The following is an 18,963-nucleotide window of genomic DNA, read 5'->3' as shown; positions in this document are numbered from 1 at the left end:
TTCATCTCTATACTGGCGTTTTTTCCTAAGGGATTGTTCCAGTCAATGGAATAGGGCAGTAGAGGCCAAACTCAAACTGATAGTCTATTATTATTATTATTATTATTATTATTATTATTATTATTATTATTTGTATATGGCAGCAGAATGCATTTGGATTCATTGTACACAATTACAGTACAACTTTACATTTCTATGGTTGTACACGATGTAACGTTGCACCTTATATGCAGTCATACATGTACCTAGGATAATGATGTCCATCTCATTCCATCATCTTTCCTACCCCCATTTCCCTTCCCCACCCCTCCCCTGCTTCCCCTTTGCCCCATCAAAGTTCTTCCATTTTTCCCATGTTCCCCCCATTATGGATCAGCATCCACTTATCAGAGAGAACATTCGGTCTTTGATTTTTTGGGGATTGGCTGGCTTCACTTAGCATGATATTCTCCAATTCTATCCATTTACCTGCAAATGCCATAATTTTATTCTTTTTTTAATGCTGAGTAATATTCCATTATGTAAGTCAGGTCTTGTAACTGCTAAAATGACTGAGACATGATGACATTTTCTCAGACAGGAAGGGCTTAAGAAAAACTCAAACAATTTCTTAGAAATTTTCCTCATGTCATTGGTAACTCTGTGTATGTATGACTGTCAAGACTCAGTGAATCACAACAGAAAATTGCAGAAGACAAAATGACTAAAGAAAGAGTTTAATAGTCATACCATACTGAGGAGCCCAGAGATTAGTGTTTACATCTGCTAAGGTGAAGAAACCTTGGTAAAGATAACTTGAGATCTCAGGGCAACTATATAAAAAGTAGAGGTAAATGTGAAACAGATTACCATAAAGCTTGAAACCAAGGTAATCTGCCTGTATTCAAACTGCGTTTCAGGAGAAATTTAACCTTTTAAAAAGACAATGTCATCTAAGCTGGGTATGGTGGCACATGCAAGGAATCCTAGCAGGAAGATTTTGAATTCAAAGCCAGCCTCAGCAAAAGCAAGGCGCTAAGCGATTCAGTGAGACCTCACCTCTAAATAAATACAAAATAGGACTGGGGATCTGGCTCAGTGGTTGAGTGCCCCTGAGTTCAATCCCAGGTACCACCCCACTCCTAAAAAAAAAAAAAAAAAACCAAAACAAAAAAAACCATCATCTAAATTCTATAATTTTTCTTTTATATGATAATGTTTCAAATAAAAAATTATAGGGCAGGCTGGGAAAAAAGGGCAGGAACATATCCTAGAGATTATTTCTACAAAACTGAAATACACGGATATTTATTTTCTTTAAGTTTATATGATAAACTTAATAAAATATTGGAAATATTTCTAGGGACCATCAATAGGGTATTGATTAAATAAATTACATCTATTTATATAATGTGATAGACGTTACTCAAGCACTATCAGTATGGAGCAGGATAGTTCTTTATGGTATGATAATGTTCTAACCATTTAGGACATTGTATACCTTTGGTCCTCTTGTCGTAAATGCAAGTTGTACACTTACAGTTTGAGACAAGTTGAAATGCACACATGGTTATATGGCCCTGGGATGGGATGTTTCAACAGAGAATCAACAATATCATTGAATTCTGTGCAATTAAAAAGAAACCAAGGAGGAGAAAGCTGTGATAACAGAAGGACCATGAAGGTGCATTGTAGAATAAAATGCAAGATACAGAGGAGTTAGTATAGTTGGCTATATTTGTTCTAGGAAAAGAGGAAAATATGAATATATATTTAGATTGCTTATATATGCATGAAAATTTGAATTGATATGTAGTGAAAGTTATTGTGAAGCCTGACAGTGTGAAAGGAGATGAGACTAGATAAAATATATTTAATGTATACTTTTTTATAATTTTAAAACGTGGATGTATTACCTATACAAAATTTTTAATCATCAAAGTTTTAGATACAAATTAACTATTGTTAGATATAATACTTTTTACGGGATTTATTTAAAATTCATGTATTCATTAGATTTTTTGTTGTTATTGTTGTTGTTCCCCTTCCCCCAATCTTTTCTTTTCCTTCAGTGGAGTAGGGCGAAACTGGGGCTGGGCATCTGCAGGTAGCAGTATTCTGGCTGAATTTGGTACACTACATATGGAATTTGTCCACCTCAGCTACTTGACAGGGGACCTGGTTTACTATAAAAAGGTTAGTTTTCTTTCCTTTTTTGTTTGTTATAAAAGAGTTCTTTAAAATTTGTTCAAAGACTTGATTAGTGCTTAATATGTTTATCAGGGCTCTGGATATTATTATTTTTTCTTTTTACCTTAAACATAGCTTTTCGATTTAAAACATTTAAAATATTATTATTTTAAAAGTTTTTAAAAATACAAAAATTTATTGTCATTTCAATTGTGCTGAAGTTCCTAGCCAGCAAGGTAAGATAAGAAAAGTGAACAAAAGGTTTAAGAATTGAAAAGGAAGAAAGAACATACTGATTATTCACAGATTACATAGTTATCTATTATATAGATATATACTATATTAAGGTAGTCTAAATTGTTCTTTTTTGGGGAGCGGGGTAGGAAGGGTAAATAGATTGAACCCAGGGCTTTGCACATGTTTATGCACTTTGCCACAGAGCTGTATCTTCAACCTGAACAGTCTTTTTCAATGACTAAACCAAGAGCTTAATGTGGGTTTATTTTTTGTATAAAAGACTGATGTTGACATTAAAAGTCAACAATATGTCTCTGAACTAGCTACAAAAGGCAAGAAAATGTCATTTTATAAAAAGATGCCTTATGATGGTAGGAACAAAAGTATGTTTCCCACAAATAAATCTAACTAAAAGTAAAGTTTGATACTTTATTAAATGGCATTGGAGAAGACTTAAATAAGTGAGAGTAGGATCACAGACTGATGGTTAATACATCTTTGGACTGCAAATAATGTGTGAGAAGCTAGAAAAATAACAAAGAATTTTACAGACAAGCTATGTTTGTGTCTGCAAACTTGGGTGAGAAAAGAGAATCCGTGACAGATATTCTGTCCTGAGCAGTGAGTGCTGCATTGAAAATCACTGTTGACTAGGGGAAAGCAAAGGGCATAAAAAGATATTTACATCTGGACTCTTATCTAGTCTTATATGAAAGCTTTCTTGTGAATAGCTGAGTCAAGAAAAATAGTAATGAGTAGTTCATCAAAAAAGAATAAGTACAGAATTTATACAAAAATCTTCCAGAATAAAAGAATGAAATGCACATGAAAAATACTGGCCAAAAAATATTTATCAGAGAATAGCAGTCGAAAATTCTGAGCAAACATTACCATAGCAAAGAGTATAAGACCTCATCTGTTTAGAACAGAATATGTAGTTACAAGTGCTCAGAGAAGATATGATGTGATATCAGTAACAAAGTATAAGATAGAATTATTACCAAAATGAAGGCCAAAATGGAAGCAATGCAAAGAAAGACAGGGTTCAAAATATAGCAAAGAAAAAAAAAAAGAAGTCAAAATTGAGAAAAGTTAATGTATAGAAATTAAAAAGAAAGGAAATGATAGGGAAAAGAGTCCAAGATAATTCAATATTATACATAATTTTCAGATAAAAAAGTTGCTAGTTTTCTCATGTTAAATAATATCCTTCAGAACTATCTAAAACTGGTTCATGGAATTATTCAGATTGAAATTATTATACATAACGGTGCTCTCAAATATGAAAGGACACAGGAAATATAGACGCGTTTTTGAACCTATTCCTAAAGCTATTTGTTGATGACATTCAGCCAAATAAGAAATGATGGAAGACCTTGCAGAGAAAGGATTAGAATTATGCCCAAATCCAGAAAAAGCAAATATGTACAAGGTCCTGTGAAAAATAGAATGTTTTCCCAACCAGTTAGAAATAATTAATACCAGCCAGGTACCCATAAAATATATACATAATATTCTCAAATAAAGAATACTAGAAATAAAGCACCTTTACTGCTGTATTGTTTAAACACTCCCCCAGCCAAAGCACTTATAAAATCCAACCAATCTAGAAATAAATAAAAATAAATCCCTGGAGAATCTCCAGCCTTTTAATATATTTTGTGATTTAATTTCCCCCTTAACCTCTTGGAGATCCCTTAGGAATTGGAATTTTAGGAATTTAGGGATATGTACTATGGGGCCAGTATTTAAAGTTAAACCATTTGGTTTTACTTCATTGTTGTTTTTTTAATTCATTAAATTTAAATTAATGTAATACTGTCTAATGTTTTTGCCTCCATTCTTATGAAATTATTAATGTTCTCATGTTAAATATGTACATATTAAATATGTCTGGAATGATATTTATCAACAATGTTTCTGATGTCTGTTTCTGGATAGTAGAATGTAGAAATTTAAAATGGTATATCACAGGGCTGACAATGTGTAGTTCAGCAGTAGAGCAATTCCATAGCATACAAGGGACCCAGGGTTATATTCCGATACCACTTATATATATACATCAGTGTGTGTGTGTGTGTGTGTGTGTGTGTGTGTGTGTGTACATACATATATATGTGTGTGTGTGTATATATGTGTATATATATATGTATATAAGTAAATAATTATATACTTAAAAATTATTTCTATCTGAGCTGCTTTTCTTTGTATCGCTTTTATTATTGCTTGATTTTTAAAATAACAATCTTGTAAGAATAATGAGTCATTTAAGAAATAGCAGGCTTTCCTGACCATCACACACACAAAAAGCAGGGAGTGGGTTATAGGTTCTTAAGTGACAGAAAAAAAAAAAAGAAAAAGAAAGAAAGAAAACAAAGACTAGACTAATACCAAACCTTGATAACCTTTATTTTTGTTCATTACATTCTTAATTTTAAATTATTTTGCTTAGGTCATGCATATTCGGAAACTGCTTCAGCAAATGGATCGTCCAAATGGCCTTTATCCAAATTATTTGAACCCAAGAACAGGGCGCTGGGGTCAGTGTAAGTATTTCTAGTATGACTGATATTTTGTTAAGAGGTTAATTGTCTGAAAACTCATGCTTGATGTAGTGAAAGGTACACTGTGAGAATTAGAACCCTCAGTTCATGTCTAACTCTGTGACCTATTAGTGCTGCTAACTCTGATGAGTTTCTAATCACAAAGCTTGTTTTCTTCTCGTAAAATGCAAACATTAATAACCTGTCCCACAAAAATATTTTAATTCCTGTATTTTAAGTACTTTGCTAAAATACTGTGTGGCAGTTTGAAGGGTCATACTATTAGCACATCTTTGAGCAGTGCTTGAAAGGATTTTGAAACACAAATAAGTTAAACCAGTTGCTCTTGGACAAACAGTGTGTAATTTAAGGAAAAGATATCATGACATCCGTAATTTACTGAGCTCTGTGTCAAGTTTTTGGATGTAACTAAAGGTGGGGAAAGAATATTACTGGGCTTGACATGAATTTAGGGAGCTCTCAGCCTTAGCAGAATACACTTAGAAGTAGTTGGAATACGATATGATAATGATAAATATTGCAGTAGAGGAATATACCAGTTGTTAATGTGAAACTGTGATAGAAGTGATTCCTCTGCCTGAGAGTTTCATGTTTGTTTTGGGTGGTGTTGATTTTTATTATTAGAGCTTTAGAATATTTCTTTAAAGGAACTAATTTTTTTGGAAGGAGGTGGGGTACCATGGATTGAACTCAGGGGCACTCGATCACTGAGCCACGTCCTATTTTGTATTTTATTTAGAGACAGGGTCTCACAGAGTTGCTTAGTGCCTCACTTTTGCTGAAGCTGGCTTTGAACTTGTGATCCTCCTACCTCAGCCTCCAGAGCCACTGGGATTACAGTCATGCACCATGGCCCTGGGCAGGAACTGATTTTTAAAAAATAATAAATAATGAATGTTCATGTGGAATTGTGGAACTTAAGGAATGTTAACAATTATGGATTTACCAATGTTGTTCTCTTTAAAAAGAGTCTATTTTAAAACTAAAACCATAGAAGTTGCAACTTCACTCCTAATAAAACATTTGAGTTATTTTTGAGACTAATAAAATCATATTGAAGTAATAAGAGTCAAAAATAACAATCATAGTAATCATTATTAAATTTTATGTATTGAAACACTTGTAAATTTGCTAATGAAAAACTTTGCCAATATGAGTGTAAAGAGTGGGAAAACTTTTGCCTCAGAATTGTCTTTTAGGCTCCTTTTTAGGAGTTTATTGTGATTTTGTGAAAGACAGGAAGATTGGTCCATATAGGTCTTTCAGAGACTATATCTCACTTTTTTGGTACTACTTCTTTATTGTTGTTATAACTGAGGATTGAACGTGGGGCGCTCTACCATAGACCTATACCCCAAGCCCTTTTTATTTTTTTGTTTTGAGACAGGATCCTAGATTACTGAGACTGGTATCAAACTTGGGATCTTCCTGCTTCAATATCCTAAGTTGCTGGAATTATAATTTTTTGGTACTTCTTACATACTTTTTCTCTATCCAAAAATTCTTTACATATAGCTCACTTTTCTCTTCATTTTGAAAATAAGGTCTAATTCCTGGGCTGAATGGAAATTATATTATCTGAGAAAGCAAAATCTTAAAAGCCACATTTCTAAATATAAGAGTGCAGTCTTTTTCTAAAATATAAAAGTGGCACACACCTGTGATCCCAGCTGTTTGGGAGGATAAGAAAGGAGAATCACAAATTTCAGGTCTCAAAATAAAAAATAAAAAGGAGTGACGAAAAAGCAAAGGCACCAGTGATGTGACTGTACTTTGTGTACAACCAGAGACATGAAAATTCGTGGTCTATATGTGTAATATAAATTGAATCTCATTCTGCTGTCATATATAACAAATTAGAATAAATAAAAATTAAATAAATAAAAAGGACTGGGGATGTAACTCAGTGATAGAGCCCCTGGATTCAATTCCCAGTACTTCAGTAAATAATTAAATAATAAATAAATGAAAGAAAAAATGCAGTTTTTGTGTTCTCACATAAAAGTGATTAGATTGGATTGGATCTCTACTTGGTATCTACTTGGTAGATTTTGTTGTCAAGTTTTTATCCCTTAGAATTGTATTGAGATTGGAAATATTCTAACGTTGGGGAAAAATATGACTAGTTTCTGCCTTATACCATATGCCAGTATATATTCTATGTAGCATAACTATTTAAATGTATAAAATGAAACAAACAAACAAAAAAATGGTTGAACATACAACCAGGAAAACTTTCTAAGCATATCACTTAAAGCAGAAACAAAGGTGTCTATTTTACAATATATAAATGTTAACCTACATTTCATAACAAAAGGCAAGTTATGAACTAAAGAAATATTTAAACATATTTGGAAAACAAAGTATTCATATCCTTTCTTTATTAAAAACTTTTAGAGGATCATAAGCAAAGAAAAATTAATTCATAAAAACAAACACAAATGGACAATAAGCAAATATTCATATTTAATCCCAAGAATAGTGTTAGTAAAAATAAGTAGTAGTTGGAAATAATGTAATGTGACAACATCTGTTTCTGTACAGACTACTGCTTCTACACTAGTATTTACAAAGCCTGTAATACTTGTAGCATCTCTGGACTGGTCCCCAGAGATCTTTGTCTCTTCTATTTCACCATGCCCGTAAGCAAATCAATGCAGCTTTAACATCTATACATTAACGTTTATTTACTTTAACTAACTCAGGAGTTATTTATAATAGTGACAATTTTAAACATTTTAAAACAGTTTTTGTCCAACAGAATTTTCTATGATGAGCAAAGTGTTCTGTGTTTCTTTTGACCCATATAATAGTCACTAGCCAGACAGGGTTATAAGCACTTGCTATCTTGTGAGTACTGTTTGGAACTTTATTTTTTATTGTATTTACTTTCAATTAATTTAAATTTAAATAGCTTTTTGTGCCTAATGCACTGCCATTGGACATTATGGTATTTTTTTTTAACATTCTTTTTTTTGGCGGGGGTGGGGGCAGGTTATTCAGGATCGATCTCTGGGGCACTGAATCACTGAACCACATCCCCAGACCTATTTTTTATTTTATTTAGAGACTTTAATATGTTTGGTTAAATAAAAATTTTGGTTCCTTCATATACACAGATATTAAAATTTGTAGTATACTTGACATGGATAAATATAACAAATCTAGAAAGACATTTAGAAAGAGAGAAAAGAATTACTTTAATAATAGAAAGCAGAATGTTCTATTTCTTCTGAATGTTTGTTTTTATTTTCTCCTTTTTGTTTGCCTAGTTATCCAAATTTGATAGTAAACATTAATTACTTTTGAAGTAGGGTTAAAAATATTTTAAAATAAAAACCAGGATGCCTTTATTCACAAAAAAAATTAAGATACTGGAAAAAATAAATTACAGTTTGAGAATTGCCAGCCTTTAAATGAACAACAGTATAGTATAAATTAGCATCTCAATTATTGAAAAGATAACTTTTTTCCTTCAGCATTGTTGAGAAAACATGAAAAAGAATGAAGTTGAACCCTTACCTTATGCCACTTACAAAAATTATCTCAAAATAGATTTTAAAAACCCAAAATTTAAGAGCTCAAACTTTAAATCTCTTAGAATTCTTAGTGGCAAATCTTCATTTCTTTTGATTTATCAGTGGACTCTTTATTATGACAAACAGATAACAATAGTTTTTTTAAAAGATAGATTAGATTTTATTATATTTAAGAACTTTTGTGCACCAAATGATACAATCATGAGAGACCACTCACAGAATGAGAATATTTGAAAATTGTGTATTTGATGAGGGAACACGTAAAATATATATATATATATATATATATATATATATATATATATATATATATATGAATATATAAAGAAGCCCTACAACTAAACAGGAATATGATGATACCATCGAAAAATAGACAAAGAACTTGGAAAGTCATTTCTTCAAAGTACATATGCAAATGGAAAATAAGTTCATGAAAAAATGGTTAATATTATTAATTATTAGGAAAATGCAAATCAAAACCACAGTGTACCACTTTACATCTACCCAGATGGCTATAATCCAAAGAAGAGAATATACGTACTGGGAAAGATGTGAAAAAATTGGAACCCTTGTCGTTGCTGGTGGGAAATGTGTTGTGTGACGTGTTGTAGCCACTTGTGAAAATTATTTGGCAGTTCCTCAAAAAGTTAAACATAGAATTACCACGTGAATGCAATTCAATTTCTACATATATATTCAAGTGATTTGAAAACAAAGATTCAAACAGATACTGCTGAGCTAATATCCATAGCGACATTATTCACAATAGCTAAGAGGTGAAAACAGTTTGTGGTGGTCTGAATGTGGTTTGTCCCCCTAGAGGTTTATGTACTAGAAACTTGGTACTGAGGGTTTTATTGAGGTTTTGGAACCTTTATGAGGTAAGGGGCTAGATCAAGGTAATTGGAGGGTTGTGCCCTCAAAGGGGATTCTTATTGGTCTTGTGGAGTGAGTAAGTTCTTGTGGATTGTTGTAAAGCAAAGCTATTCCACATGCTTGGTTCTTTCTGCATATGGCCGGTTATCCTTGTTCTCTACCATGTTGTGTTATAGCCAGAAGTCCCTCACTAGAAAAAGTGTTGGCATGTTGATCCTGAATCTCCAAAACTGTAAGCTAAATAAACCTTTTTTCTTCATAAGTACCTAGCTTCAGGTATTTTGTTACAGCAGCAGAAAAATGGACTGATACCATAGCCCAGGTATCCAATAGTGAATGGATTAAAAATTATATACATAGTGGAATATTACTTAACTATTAAAAGGAACGAAACTCTGAATCATGTCAGAACATAAATAAACCTTGAAAATAGCCATAAAAAGACAAATATTGTATGATTCTACTGTCACATATCTAGAGTAGTCACATTCATAGAGCCTAGCAGAGGCTTGAGAGAGAGAGGAATAGAGAGTTACTACTACAGAGTTCCTCTCTCTGGTCATAGAACAGTTTTGGAAATATGTAGTGGTTATGGTTATACATCACTATGAATGTAACTGATGCCACCCAAAGATACACTTAAAAATAGTTAAAATTCCAACTTTTATGTATAATTTACAATAAAAATTCCAATCAGAAAGGATAACTCATGTTCCTTATTTTTCCCTACAAACTAAATTCAAATTACTTTTCGATGTGTTCACTTTCAGCAGTTATTAATTTTGAAAATGTTATAGAAAGAGCTATTCATTGGCTATTTTGGCAAAGGTTTTTAAAATCCTAGGGAGCTGCCCTGATATTGCTTTAGCAGCTGCAGTCCTTACTAAATTGTCCAATTTGTCCTTTTTAATGTTTTTGTATATTTTATATCAGCTTCTGAAAAGTATATCAAATTCCATTATTATCTTTGAGCAGTATACATCTGTCATATCTATAAATAGACTGCAAAACAAACATTAAATTGAACTGAAATTTAACAATTCAGCATTGGCTAACTGTATTATAATTAGAGTAATGATAATGTCTGACATGCACATAGCAATCACAGAGAGTAATTACCAGTAATTACCTTCAGGAAAAGTACTTGGCAACAGATATAAAAGAATATAGTAAGGAACCTAGAGTTAAAGGCAAAGTTCTTTTTCTTTTTTACTTTGGTTCTTTTCCCCCACAAGTTTCCTAAGTACAATGCTTAACCTATGCCAGTTGATGGTTAAAGTGAAGAAAATATAAAGAATTAGTTGTTATAATTCACTAATATTTTTTTCTCCCAAGTTTAAAATTGTGGAAAAATAAGAATGGGTATATTATTTGGAGTTAGAAGACTAATCCTGGCTTTCCTGATTACTAAATTAGATAAAATATTGAACTTCTCTACGCCTCTGTTTCTTCTTTTGACTGAAAGTTTTTAGAAGGATGATCATGCGGATCATATTTGTAAGGTAATATATTTGAAAATGCTTTAATATTAGCTTTTATTCTAAAATTTCCTATATGAATATTTCAAAAAGTAGCTTCTGTTAGAATCTTTCCATCATTAACTGCATGACATGCTGAAATAGAAGTGAATTATTGATATTTAGGAGTGCTTTAAAATACCTTATCAATTTGTGAAAATAAAAGGACCTTGGAGTGAAATCAGACTTGACATGTAGGTAGTCACGGTTCAGTGGTTCAAATAAGAACATCAGGCTGCTGGGTGATAAACTCTATAGTTATCTTGGCTTTCAGGCTTCTACATACAATCTTCTCCCAGACCAATTCCTAGAAGTGCTTGAGTGAACTTGTCAGGAAGGAGGAGGGACTGAGACTAAGTTTTGTAAACTAAATAAGTTACCACTAAGTCTGTCAACCCTAACAATTATTAAGAGTTACAGAAAACATTTTCCCCTACCCATAATGCTAAAACTTGACTTTCCCCTGCCCTTTTCTCCTTTATTCATTTTTATTTAAAATTCTCTTCATATATTGTTTTCTTTTCTACTCATTTGTTAATCCTTTCTTAGGTCTACAATATATCTAAGAATAGATGCCTGAAACGAAGATACAAAAAAGAAAGAAAGAAAGCCCCCCACACACACCATTATCTTAATGACTCTTACTTATAAATGTGTTGTGTCAGGGCTGTTTTGCCTGTTTTTCTACTTCTATTTATACCTTTAAAGAGACACCTCCTGACTACAAAGATTAGCTCTTGATACTTCTTACACCTTCCTAACCATTGAGTTACAAATTATCATTTTATACTGTTATTTCCTGATCTAAATATTTTTTCTTCATTCAGTCTCTATCACATTTATTTAAATGTAAATTTAGTAAATAAAACTGTATCTTTTCGTTTTTGCACTGTTCAGTAACAATTCCCTATTTTTTAAAATAAAAGTTATTATGTTATGAACATAACATAAGAATGATACAAATAGGGCAGTAATTTACTATGGAAGAATTTGGTTGATTCTGTTCTTGGTCTTTCCTGGTTTAAATATGTAGAGAGAGTGGATATGTGAAATGATAAAAATATGTGGATTCCACGAAAGCATATCTCAGTGAAGGTATTAGAGGTAAAATTACTGTTGAATTAGTAGCCTTCTAATCAAGCAGTTTCTATCATTTAAGGAGTTGGTATAAGAAATTATAAATACAGCATTAGATTATGTATAGGTAATCCTTTGGAGTGATTGGGTTCTTCTACTGTTTTTTTTTTTTTTTTTAAGAGAGAGAGAGAGAATTTTAATATTTATTTATTTTTTAGTTTTCAGTGGACACAACATCTTTGTTGGTATGTGGTGCTGAGGATCGAACCCGGGCCACACGCACTACCGCTTGAGTCACAAGCCCAGCCCTCTTCTACTGTTTTAACATTATTAGAATGGGCCTGGTCTACTCTATACCTTACTTATATAAACTTTCCCCACCATTGTATAAACTACAGTAAAATAATGATCTATTCTTATCAAACAGATACTGTGTTCCCATGATAAAAGCAGTTATTTCTATACAAATGTTTACAAGGAATAAATATCATCAGTATTTTCTTTGTTGAAATACACTGTACAGGAAAGAGAAATGACTTCTTGGTCTTCAGTAGCATTCTTTTACGTTAATGTAATTTCACATGGTCTCTAAATCAAGATCAACAGAATTCTTGCTTGACAGATTTTTTTGGTTGTTGTATATTTTATTTTGAGTGGAGGTAATTGATTATTTTTTACAAGAAAATGTAATATTCTCTCTACTACTTAATAATAAGGTTAATTTTAATATGATTCATTACTGTTACTTTTCCAATTTCCGTTCTTCCTTCTTAGAGAATATATACTCTGTTAAAGGTTAAATAGTTAAGGCACATACCATCAGGTTTCATTTTCAGAAACTTGACAAGAAACAATCAGGTTTTAAGAAAACTCCAACGAGGAAACAATTACTTTTATTCTGACAAAACTGTCTATAAATTAAGTAAAACAAAAGACCTTAAAGCAGGAAGGTCTACTAGAAAGTTATCTAATAAGCATGTGGATCCAAGGTAGTTATATGTGAGAATGGTAACCATCCTAGACTTTTATCCTCTTCTTTTTACCATTCATCCTTCACTAAGTCTTAGCAGTTATATTTTCAAAATATTATTTTCCTCATTTTAGTTGTCACTTTTTCTATTTATAATACCTTCCTCCTTATTTATGTTCTCTTATCAGAAAACTATCTGATAGCATACACATAGGTGTATATCTTGGCTTTTTTTTTTTTTTTTTTTGCTATGTGTTAAAGGCTTGGCTCTCAGCTTGATGCTGTAGGAAGGTAGTAGAAGTCTTTATGAAGCAGTCCAGTCGGAGGTTTTAGATCATTAGTCTGTGCCCTCAAAAGGGAATTTGTGGAACTTGGATTTCTTGTGATCTTTCTTTCCTTCTTTTGTTTTCTGGCCACCATGAGGTAAGCAGCTTGCTCCATTACACATTCCCTGCTGTGATTGCTGCCTCTTCACAGGTCCAAAGACAATGGAACAATAATGGACTTAAATCTCCAAAATTGTGAGCCAAAATAAGCCTTTTCTTTTTATAAGCTGATTGTCTCAGATATTTGATATAATAGCAGCCGGCTAATGCATTCATTAAAAAATTAATATCAGTTTTGTTTTGGTGCTAAAGTTATAGGATAGGTTTTCTCTCATTTACAGTATTTTGCATTCATTAATTGCACAAATTCTTACTGAACTACCAATTAACAACTACTGTTGTAGATACTGGGTGTATAGATATGAACAAATAGACAGTGACCTTAAATTAACCCATTTTTTCATTCATTCCAGATGTGGAACACCTATAAAAACTTAAGTAGAATAACAAATATTCCACTTATGATAACATTGAATAATATTTGGGTATATATTATGTTTGCAGAATTGAAAACTTGGGACTTAATGGGTTAATACCTTTGTAGAACTTGTGTTCTACAGAAGAAACATACAATAAACAAACACATAATGTATTGTCATCTAATGATTAAGAATTTTACCACAACTCTTCTGGTCATAGTCACGAGGATTCTCCATGTTGCTGAATATAGTGGGGTCAATTCTTAGGTCTTATCTTTCTGAATTCATCAGCATCTCAATTTCAGTTTTCTTGAAGTACTTTTGGTTTCTACAATAACATATTGTTTTGCTTTTCTTTTTTGTCTTTTTTAACTACCTTCAGTTTTCTTAACATTTTTTTTCTTTACTCCTACTGTCTTGGAATGCTTTAAAGCTTAGTCCGCTTCTCTGTCTTCGCCCTAGTATCATGATTTTAAATGCTGTCTATTACACAACATGATAGATCTCAAATTTAGAACTCCTGTCCCCACCTTGTCCTTGCTTTTTGTACTCAGATATCCAATTGGACATCTTTACTTAAAATCTTATAGACATCTCAAACTTAATATAACTGAGCTCTTTATAATTCTTTCCACCTCATCACTTGTTATTCCTCCAGACTTTCTCATTTCAGTTAATGGTAGCTCCATTCTTGCTTATGCCATGTATCTTGGTGTCATCCTTTATGTCATACTCAACCTCCAGTTCCTCAGCAAATTCTATTCTTTTTGCCCTTGTAACATACCTGGAATATAATTGTCACTATCCTGAGGCAGTTACCATCTCTTGCCTGGATTATTGTAACAGCATTCTAATTGGTCTTCCTATTTCCAACCACCCCCCCTCACCCCCAGTCTACTCTTAAAACAGGAGCTAGTAATTGTAACAATAGAAGTCACATTGTGTCACTTTGTATAATTCTTCAGTGGCTTTCTATCTTATTTGGAGTAGAAATCAAAGGCCTTATGAACCCTTTTTGATCTAGCTTTTATATCTCTTCTCCCTTATTTATTCTGTTCCAACTGCCTTGGCCTACTCTCAGCCCTTGAGTCCACAGGCACATTTTTCCCACACAGCTATTAAACCTTCTGTTCCCTCTGCTTAGAATAATCTTCCTAGAGATATTCACATGCTTTCTTTATTCAGATTTTTTTTTTTACTTAAAAATTAACTTGTTAATGAAAGTTTTTCCTGGTCACTTTATCTAAAAAATCTATAGTACTATGATCCCCAAATATTCAAATGTATACTTTATATGTCCCTTCCAAGAACACAGAATCGAAAGTCAGAATATCTGGGGTGTGAATCCTGTATCTGCTACATTTTAGCTTTGTGACCTGCAGATTATACTTGGTACCTGAGTATCCTTATCTGTACAATGGGATAATAATAGAACATACCTCATGAAGTTACTGTGAAGATTAGGTATTTTAACATATATATATATATATAGTCCTCAAAATAGTATCTGTTACATATGACTATATAATTGCTTGCTTTTCTTAGTATCAGTAATACTTACTAACCACGTGTGCAGGAAGCCATCCATGATTTACGTGAGGGTCTTCTCTCCGTATGGTAGCCGGGGAGATTTAGGTTTGGCATTGCAAACTATCCATGGCTCTCCCTCTGCAATAGATTGCCCGATACACATGATCTTTATCTCCTTTCTGCTAGGAAGATATCTCTTAGTAGCTCTGTCTGGTCACTTGCCCATCCTGCCCCTGCTTTTGAAATTATTTTCTGTGTCCTATAGTTTTTTCATCCTTCTATTTTTTTCTGGCTTTTATTTCTCAGCCACCCCATTTCCACCGCCTGTGCCGGACTTGGACAGGACATGTGTTTTGCATCTCTCCATACTTTTTACTACCACTACTTATTTTACTCATTACTTTATTTATCTTGCTTGTTTTTCATCTCTCATAGCAAAATACAAGACACTTAAAGGCAGACAGTTTTCTCAGTTTTGTTCAACGCTATATCCCACGTGCTTAGAACAGTGCCTAGCACATTGAAGGCATTTGATAAATATATTGATCCATCTGTAGATTTTTAAATGACGGTGATTCTCTCATCTTCTCATCTTTTGTTGTTGTTGTTGTTGTACAGCTTCATTATTTCTTTATGAAGTGATTTTTAAAGAGTCTTTCTTTTGTGTGTGTGTGTCTTCATACATGTACTTTGGATAATGATGTTCATCACATTTCACCATCGTTATTAACCCCCTGCTCCCTCTCTTCCCCTTCCACCCCTCTATCCTATCTAGAGTTTGTCTATTCCTCCCATGCTCCCCATTCCAACCCCACTATGAATCAGACTTCTTAGAGAAAACATTCAGCATTTGTTTTTTTCTTTTTCTTTTTCTTTTTTTTTTTGAATTGGCTAATTTCACTTAGCATTCTCTTTTCCAACTCCATCCATTTACCTGCAAATGCCATGATTTTATTCTCTTTTATTGCTGAGTAATATTCCATTGTGTATATATGCCACATTTTTTTAAATCCATTCCTCTATTGGAGGGCATCTAGGTTGGTTCCACAGTTTAGCTATTGTGAATTGTGCTGCTGTAAACATTGATGTGGCTGTGTCCCTGTAAGTATGTTGTTTTTTAAGTCCATTGGGTATAGACCGAGGAAAGGAATAACTGGATCAAATGGTGTTTCCATTCCAAGTTTTCCAAGGAATCTCCATACTGCTTTCCATATTGGCTGCACCAGTTTGCACTCCCACCAGCAATGTATGCCTTTTTCTCCTCATCCTTGCCAACACTTACTGTTGTTTGTCTTCATACTAGCTGCCATTCTGACAGGAGTGAGATGAAATCTTAGAGTAGTTTTGATTTGCATTTCTCTAATTGCTAGAGATGATGAACATTTTTTCGTATATTTGTTGATTGTATATCCTCATCTTGTAAAAATGTTACCTTTTACCTACTTACTAACTTTTGTATCATGTTTTTATATACATGTCATATTTCTAAGTGCTTTACACTTACTGATTTGTTGGATTTGCAAGTTAATATATAGCCTTATGAGATAGGTACTAGTTTTTATTCCCTTTATATGTATGGGGAAAATGAAATAAAAAAAAGTAGTTTGTATAAAGTTATACTGCTAGCAAGTAGCAGCAGAGCCCTAGGGTTCAGACTTAGGCAATCTGGCTGCAGAGCTCAAGCTCTTACTTACTGCCCTGTCTTACCTCCCGTGACTTTTGTAACACCACTCTCTCCTCATCCTTTTGCTTGTATGCTGACCTATTCTCAGTGTCTCTTGTGCTCCCCCCTCAACTTATTCTTGAATTTTTAATATTTTCTAAAATACTATTTATGTCCATTGATCACTCTGTGTGTTCTCTTAGTAAACTCCCTTGGCTCCATTCCATTTTATATATTGATAACTATCAAATGAATACCCCCAAATTAGCTCTTATCTGGATCACCACATATCTGACTGCTTGTTTGTCATGTCCATGTAGATGTCCACTAGCACTTCACATTTAACATGCCCCAAATTCAGATGCCTTCCACTCCAAGCCATTTTCCCCCTCCAGTATTCCCAGGTTCAGTGAAAAGCACCACTTGTTCACTCATTTGCTCTAGTTAGAAATCTAGGTATCATCTATAGTTCTTCCTCTTTCCTTTCACTAAACACCTGGTAGATGTCAGACTAAAAGAATATAACAGAGCCAGACAGGATTATTAAATTATTTTAGGATTTATTAATAAGCATTCAAATGCCAAGAGGTCAGTTCAATTGAATGATAAATGTTAGAAATAAACTAAGAAGGAGATGACTCTGAGAGGGAAGCTGTAGGAGATAAGGTCCAGAGCCAGGATTATATACCATGGAAAACAGACATTTCTCCCTCTATAACAAGCAAAGGAAACAGATAAATTGACAGGTAGGGATATAGAAAATTAAAAGATGTGAGGATTTTGCCCCTTCTCCCACCAAGTGGTCTGTATTTTCTCTATGAAGTAGAGGGGACTTTGAAGAATAGATTTCAAATACTTGCTTTAGTTAATGGGAAAAAGGAACACTAATTAAGACATCATAGAAAAGGTGATAGGCACTGTTGAGGTTCTTGTTGATGGTGAAAATTGTGAATTTTGGGCTTAGAGGAGACTGACGGCTCATTTGATACAAAGTTGGTATTTTATTGGTTGAACACAATAGAAGAACAAATGGAGCAAAGGTCTTAAATGTTTGGATGAGAGGAATTACCTGTTGTTTTCTTTCCTAACCAGCCTAGACTACATAGGATCCTAAATAATATAAGAAAAACTGTGTGCATTTATCCTTCTGTTTCTTCTGTTCAGCAAATTCCCAAACTTGCATCAGCCCACCCATCAACTTTTTTCCTATTCATGTGCAGTCAACTGAGCATTGCGGTTGATAATCATTAATTAAAATTGTCAATTAAAAATTACAATAAATGTATAGCTTCTATTCCAGTTGGATCACTAGTATCTGTTGACAATTCTTTTATTTTGATCAGTTTACTTTCCTGTTCTTTGTTTGCCTTCTTCTGTATAAACCTTTTATATCTCCTCAACTCTCTTTTGACTATTTTCAATTTAGGGGGCAATTTTAGTTCAGCATTTTTGAAAGTTTGGGAGTTGATATTTTAAAAACTGAATTAAAATAAGTTAAACTTATTGGGTTACTAATAGGTTTGGGTTAACTCCAAAAACTTTTTGAATTTTGTTTATTATATTAAAAATTGTTTTTATCAATGTACAGTTGACATACAATAAAGTGTATATGTTAAAATGTATTATTTGATAAATTTTGAAATCTGTATATACCTGTGAGAACCTCACAACAATCAAAATAAGGAACGTACCTATCATATTCTTTTGTGTTCCCTTCATCAGTCTCCTCTTCACCCTCTCTAAGAAACCATCCATCTGCTTTTTATATTTGTTTTTTGTGTGGCTTCTGTAATTCAGCATGATTATTTTGAGATTCATTCGTGTTGTATATCAGTGGTTCTCAGTAGAATTCTTTTGTGTAGAATACCAGTTTGTATCTATCTGCACACTGGTTGATCAACAGTTGCGTTTGCTTTCCTACCCACCCTCCCCACCTCTTTTGGTCTGTTACAACCATAGCTGCTGTGAACATTTATGTACAAAATGTCACAAGTTCTCACTTCCCTGAGTAAGTAC

At 33.0% G+C, this 18,963-nt stretch overlaps 1 protein-coding gene across 1 annotated transcript in view; it reads left to right on the top strand.

Annotated features, from left to right (window-relative positions):
* Nucleotides 1-18,963, top strand: part of Man1a2 (mannosidase alpha class 1A member 2) — a 137,520-nt gene that overhangs the window by 72,682 nt on the left and 45,875 nt on the right. Inside the window, exons 7-8 of the mRNA XM_076862825.1 lie at nt 2,052-2,175; nt 4,859-4,952. Of these exons, the coding sequence (XP_076718940.1) occupies nt 2,052-2,175; nt 4,859-4,952 (218 nt within the window). The remainder of the gene's footprint in view (nt 1-2,051; nt 2,176-4,858; nt 4,953-18,963) is intronic.

Source organism: Callospermophilus lateralis, chromosome 7 (genome assembly GCF_048772815.1).
Source record: "Callospermophilus lateralis isolate mCalLat2 chromosome 7, mCalLat2.hap1, whole genome shotgun sequence".
In the NCBI taxonomy this organism is placed as follows: domain Eukaryota; kingdom Metazoa; phylum Chordata; class Mammalia; order Rodentia; family Sciuridae; genus Callospermophilus; species Callospermophilus lateralis.
This window is presented reverse-complemented; position numbering and strand designations above follow the sequence as displayed.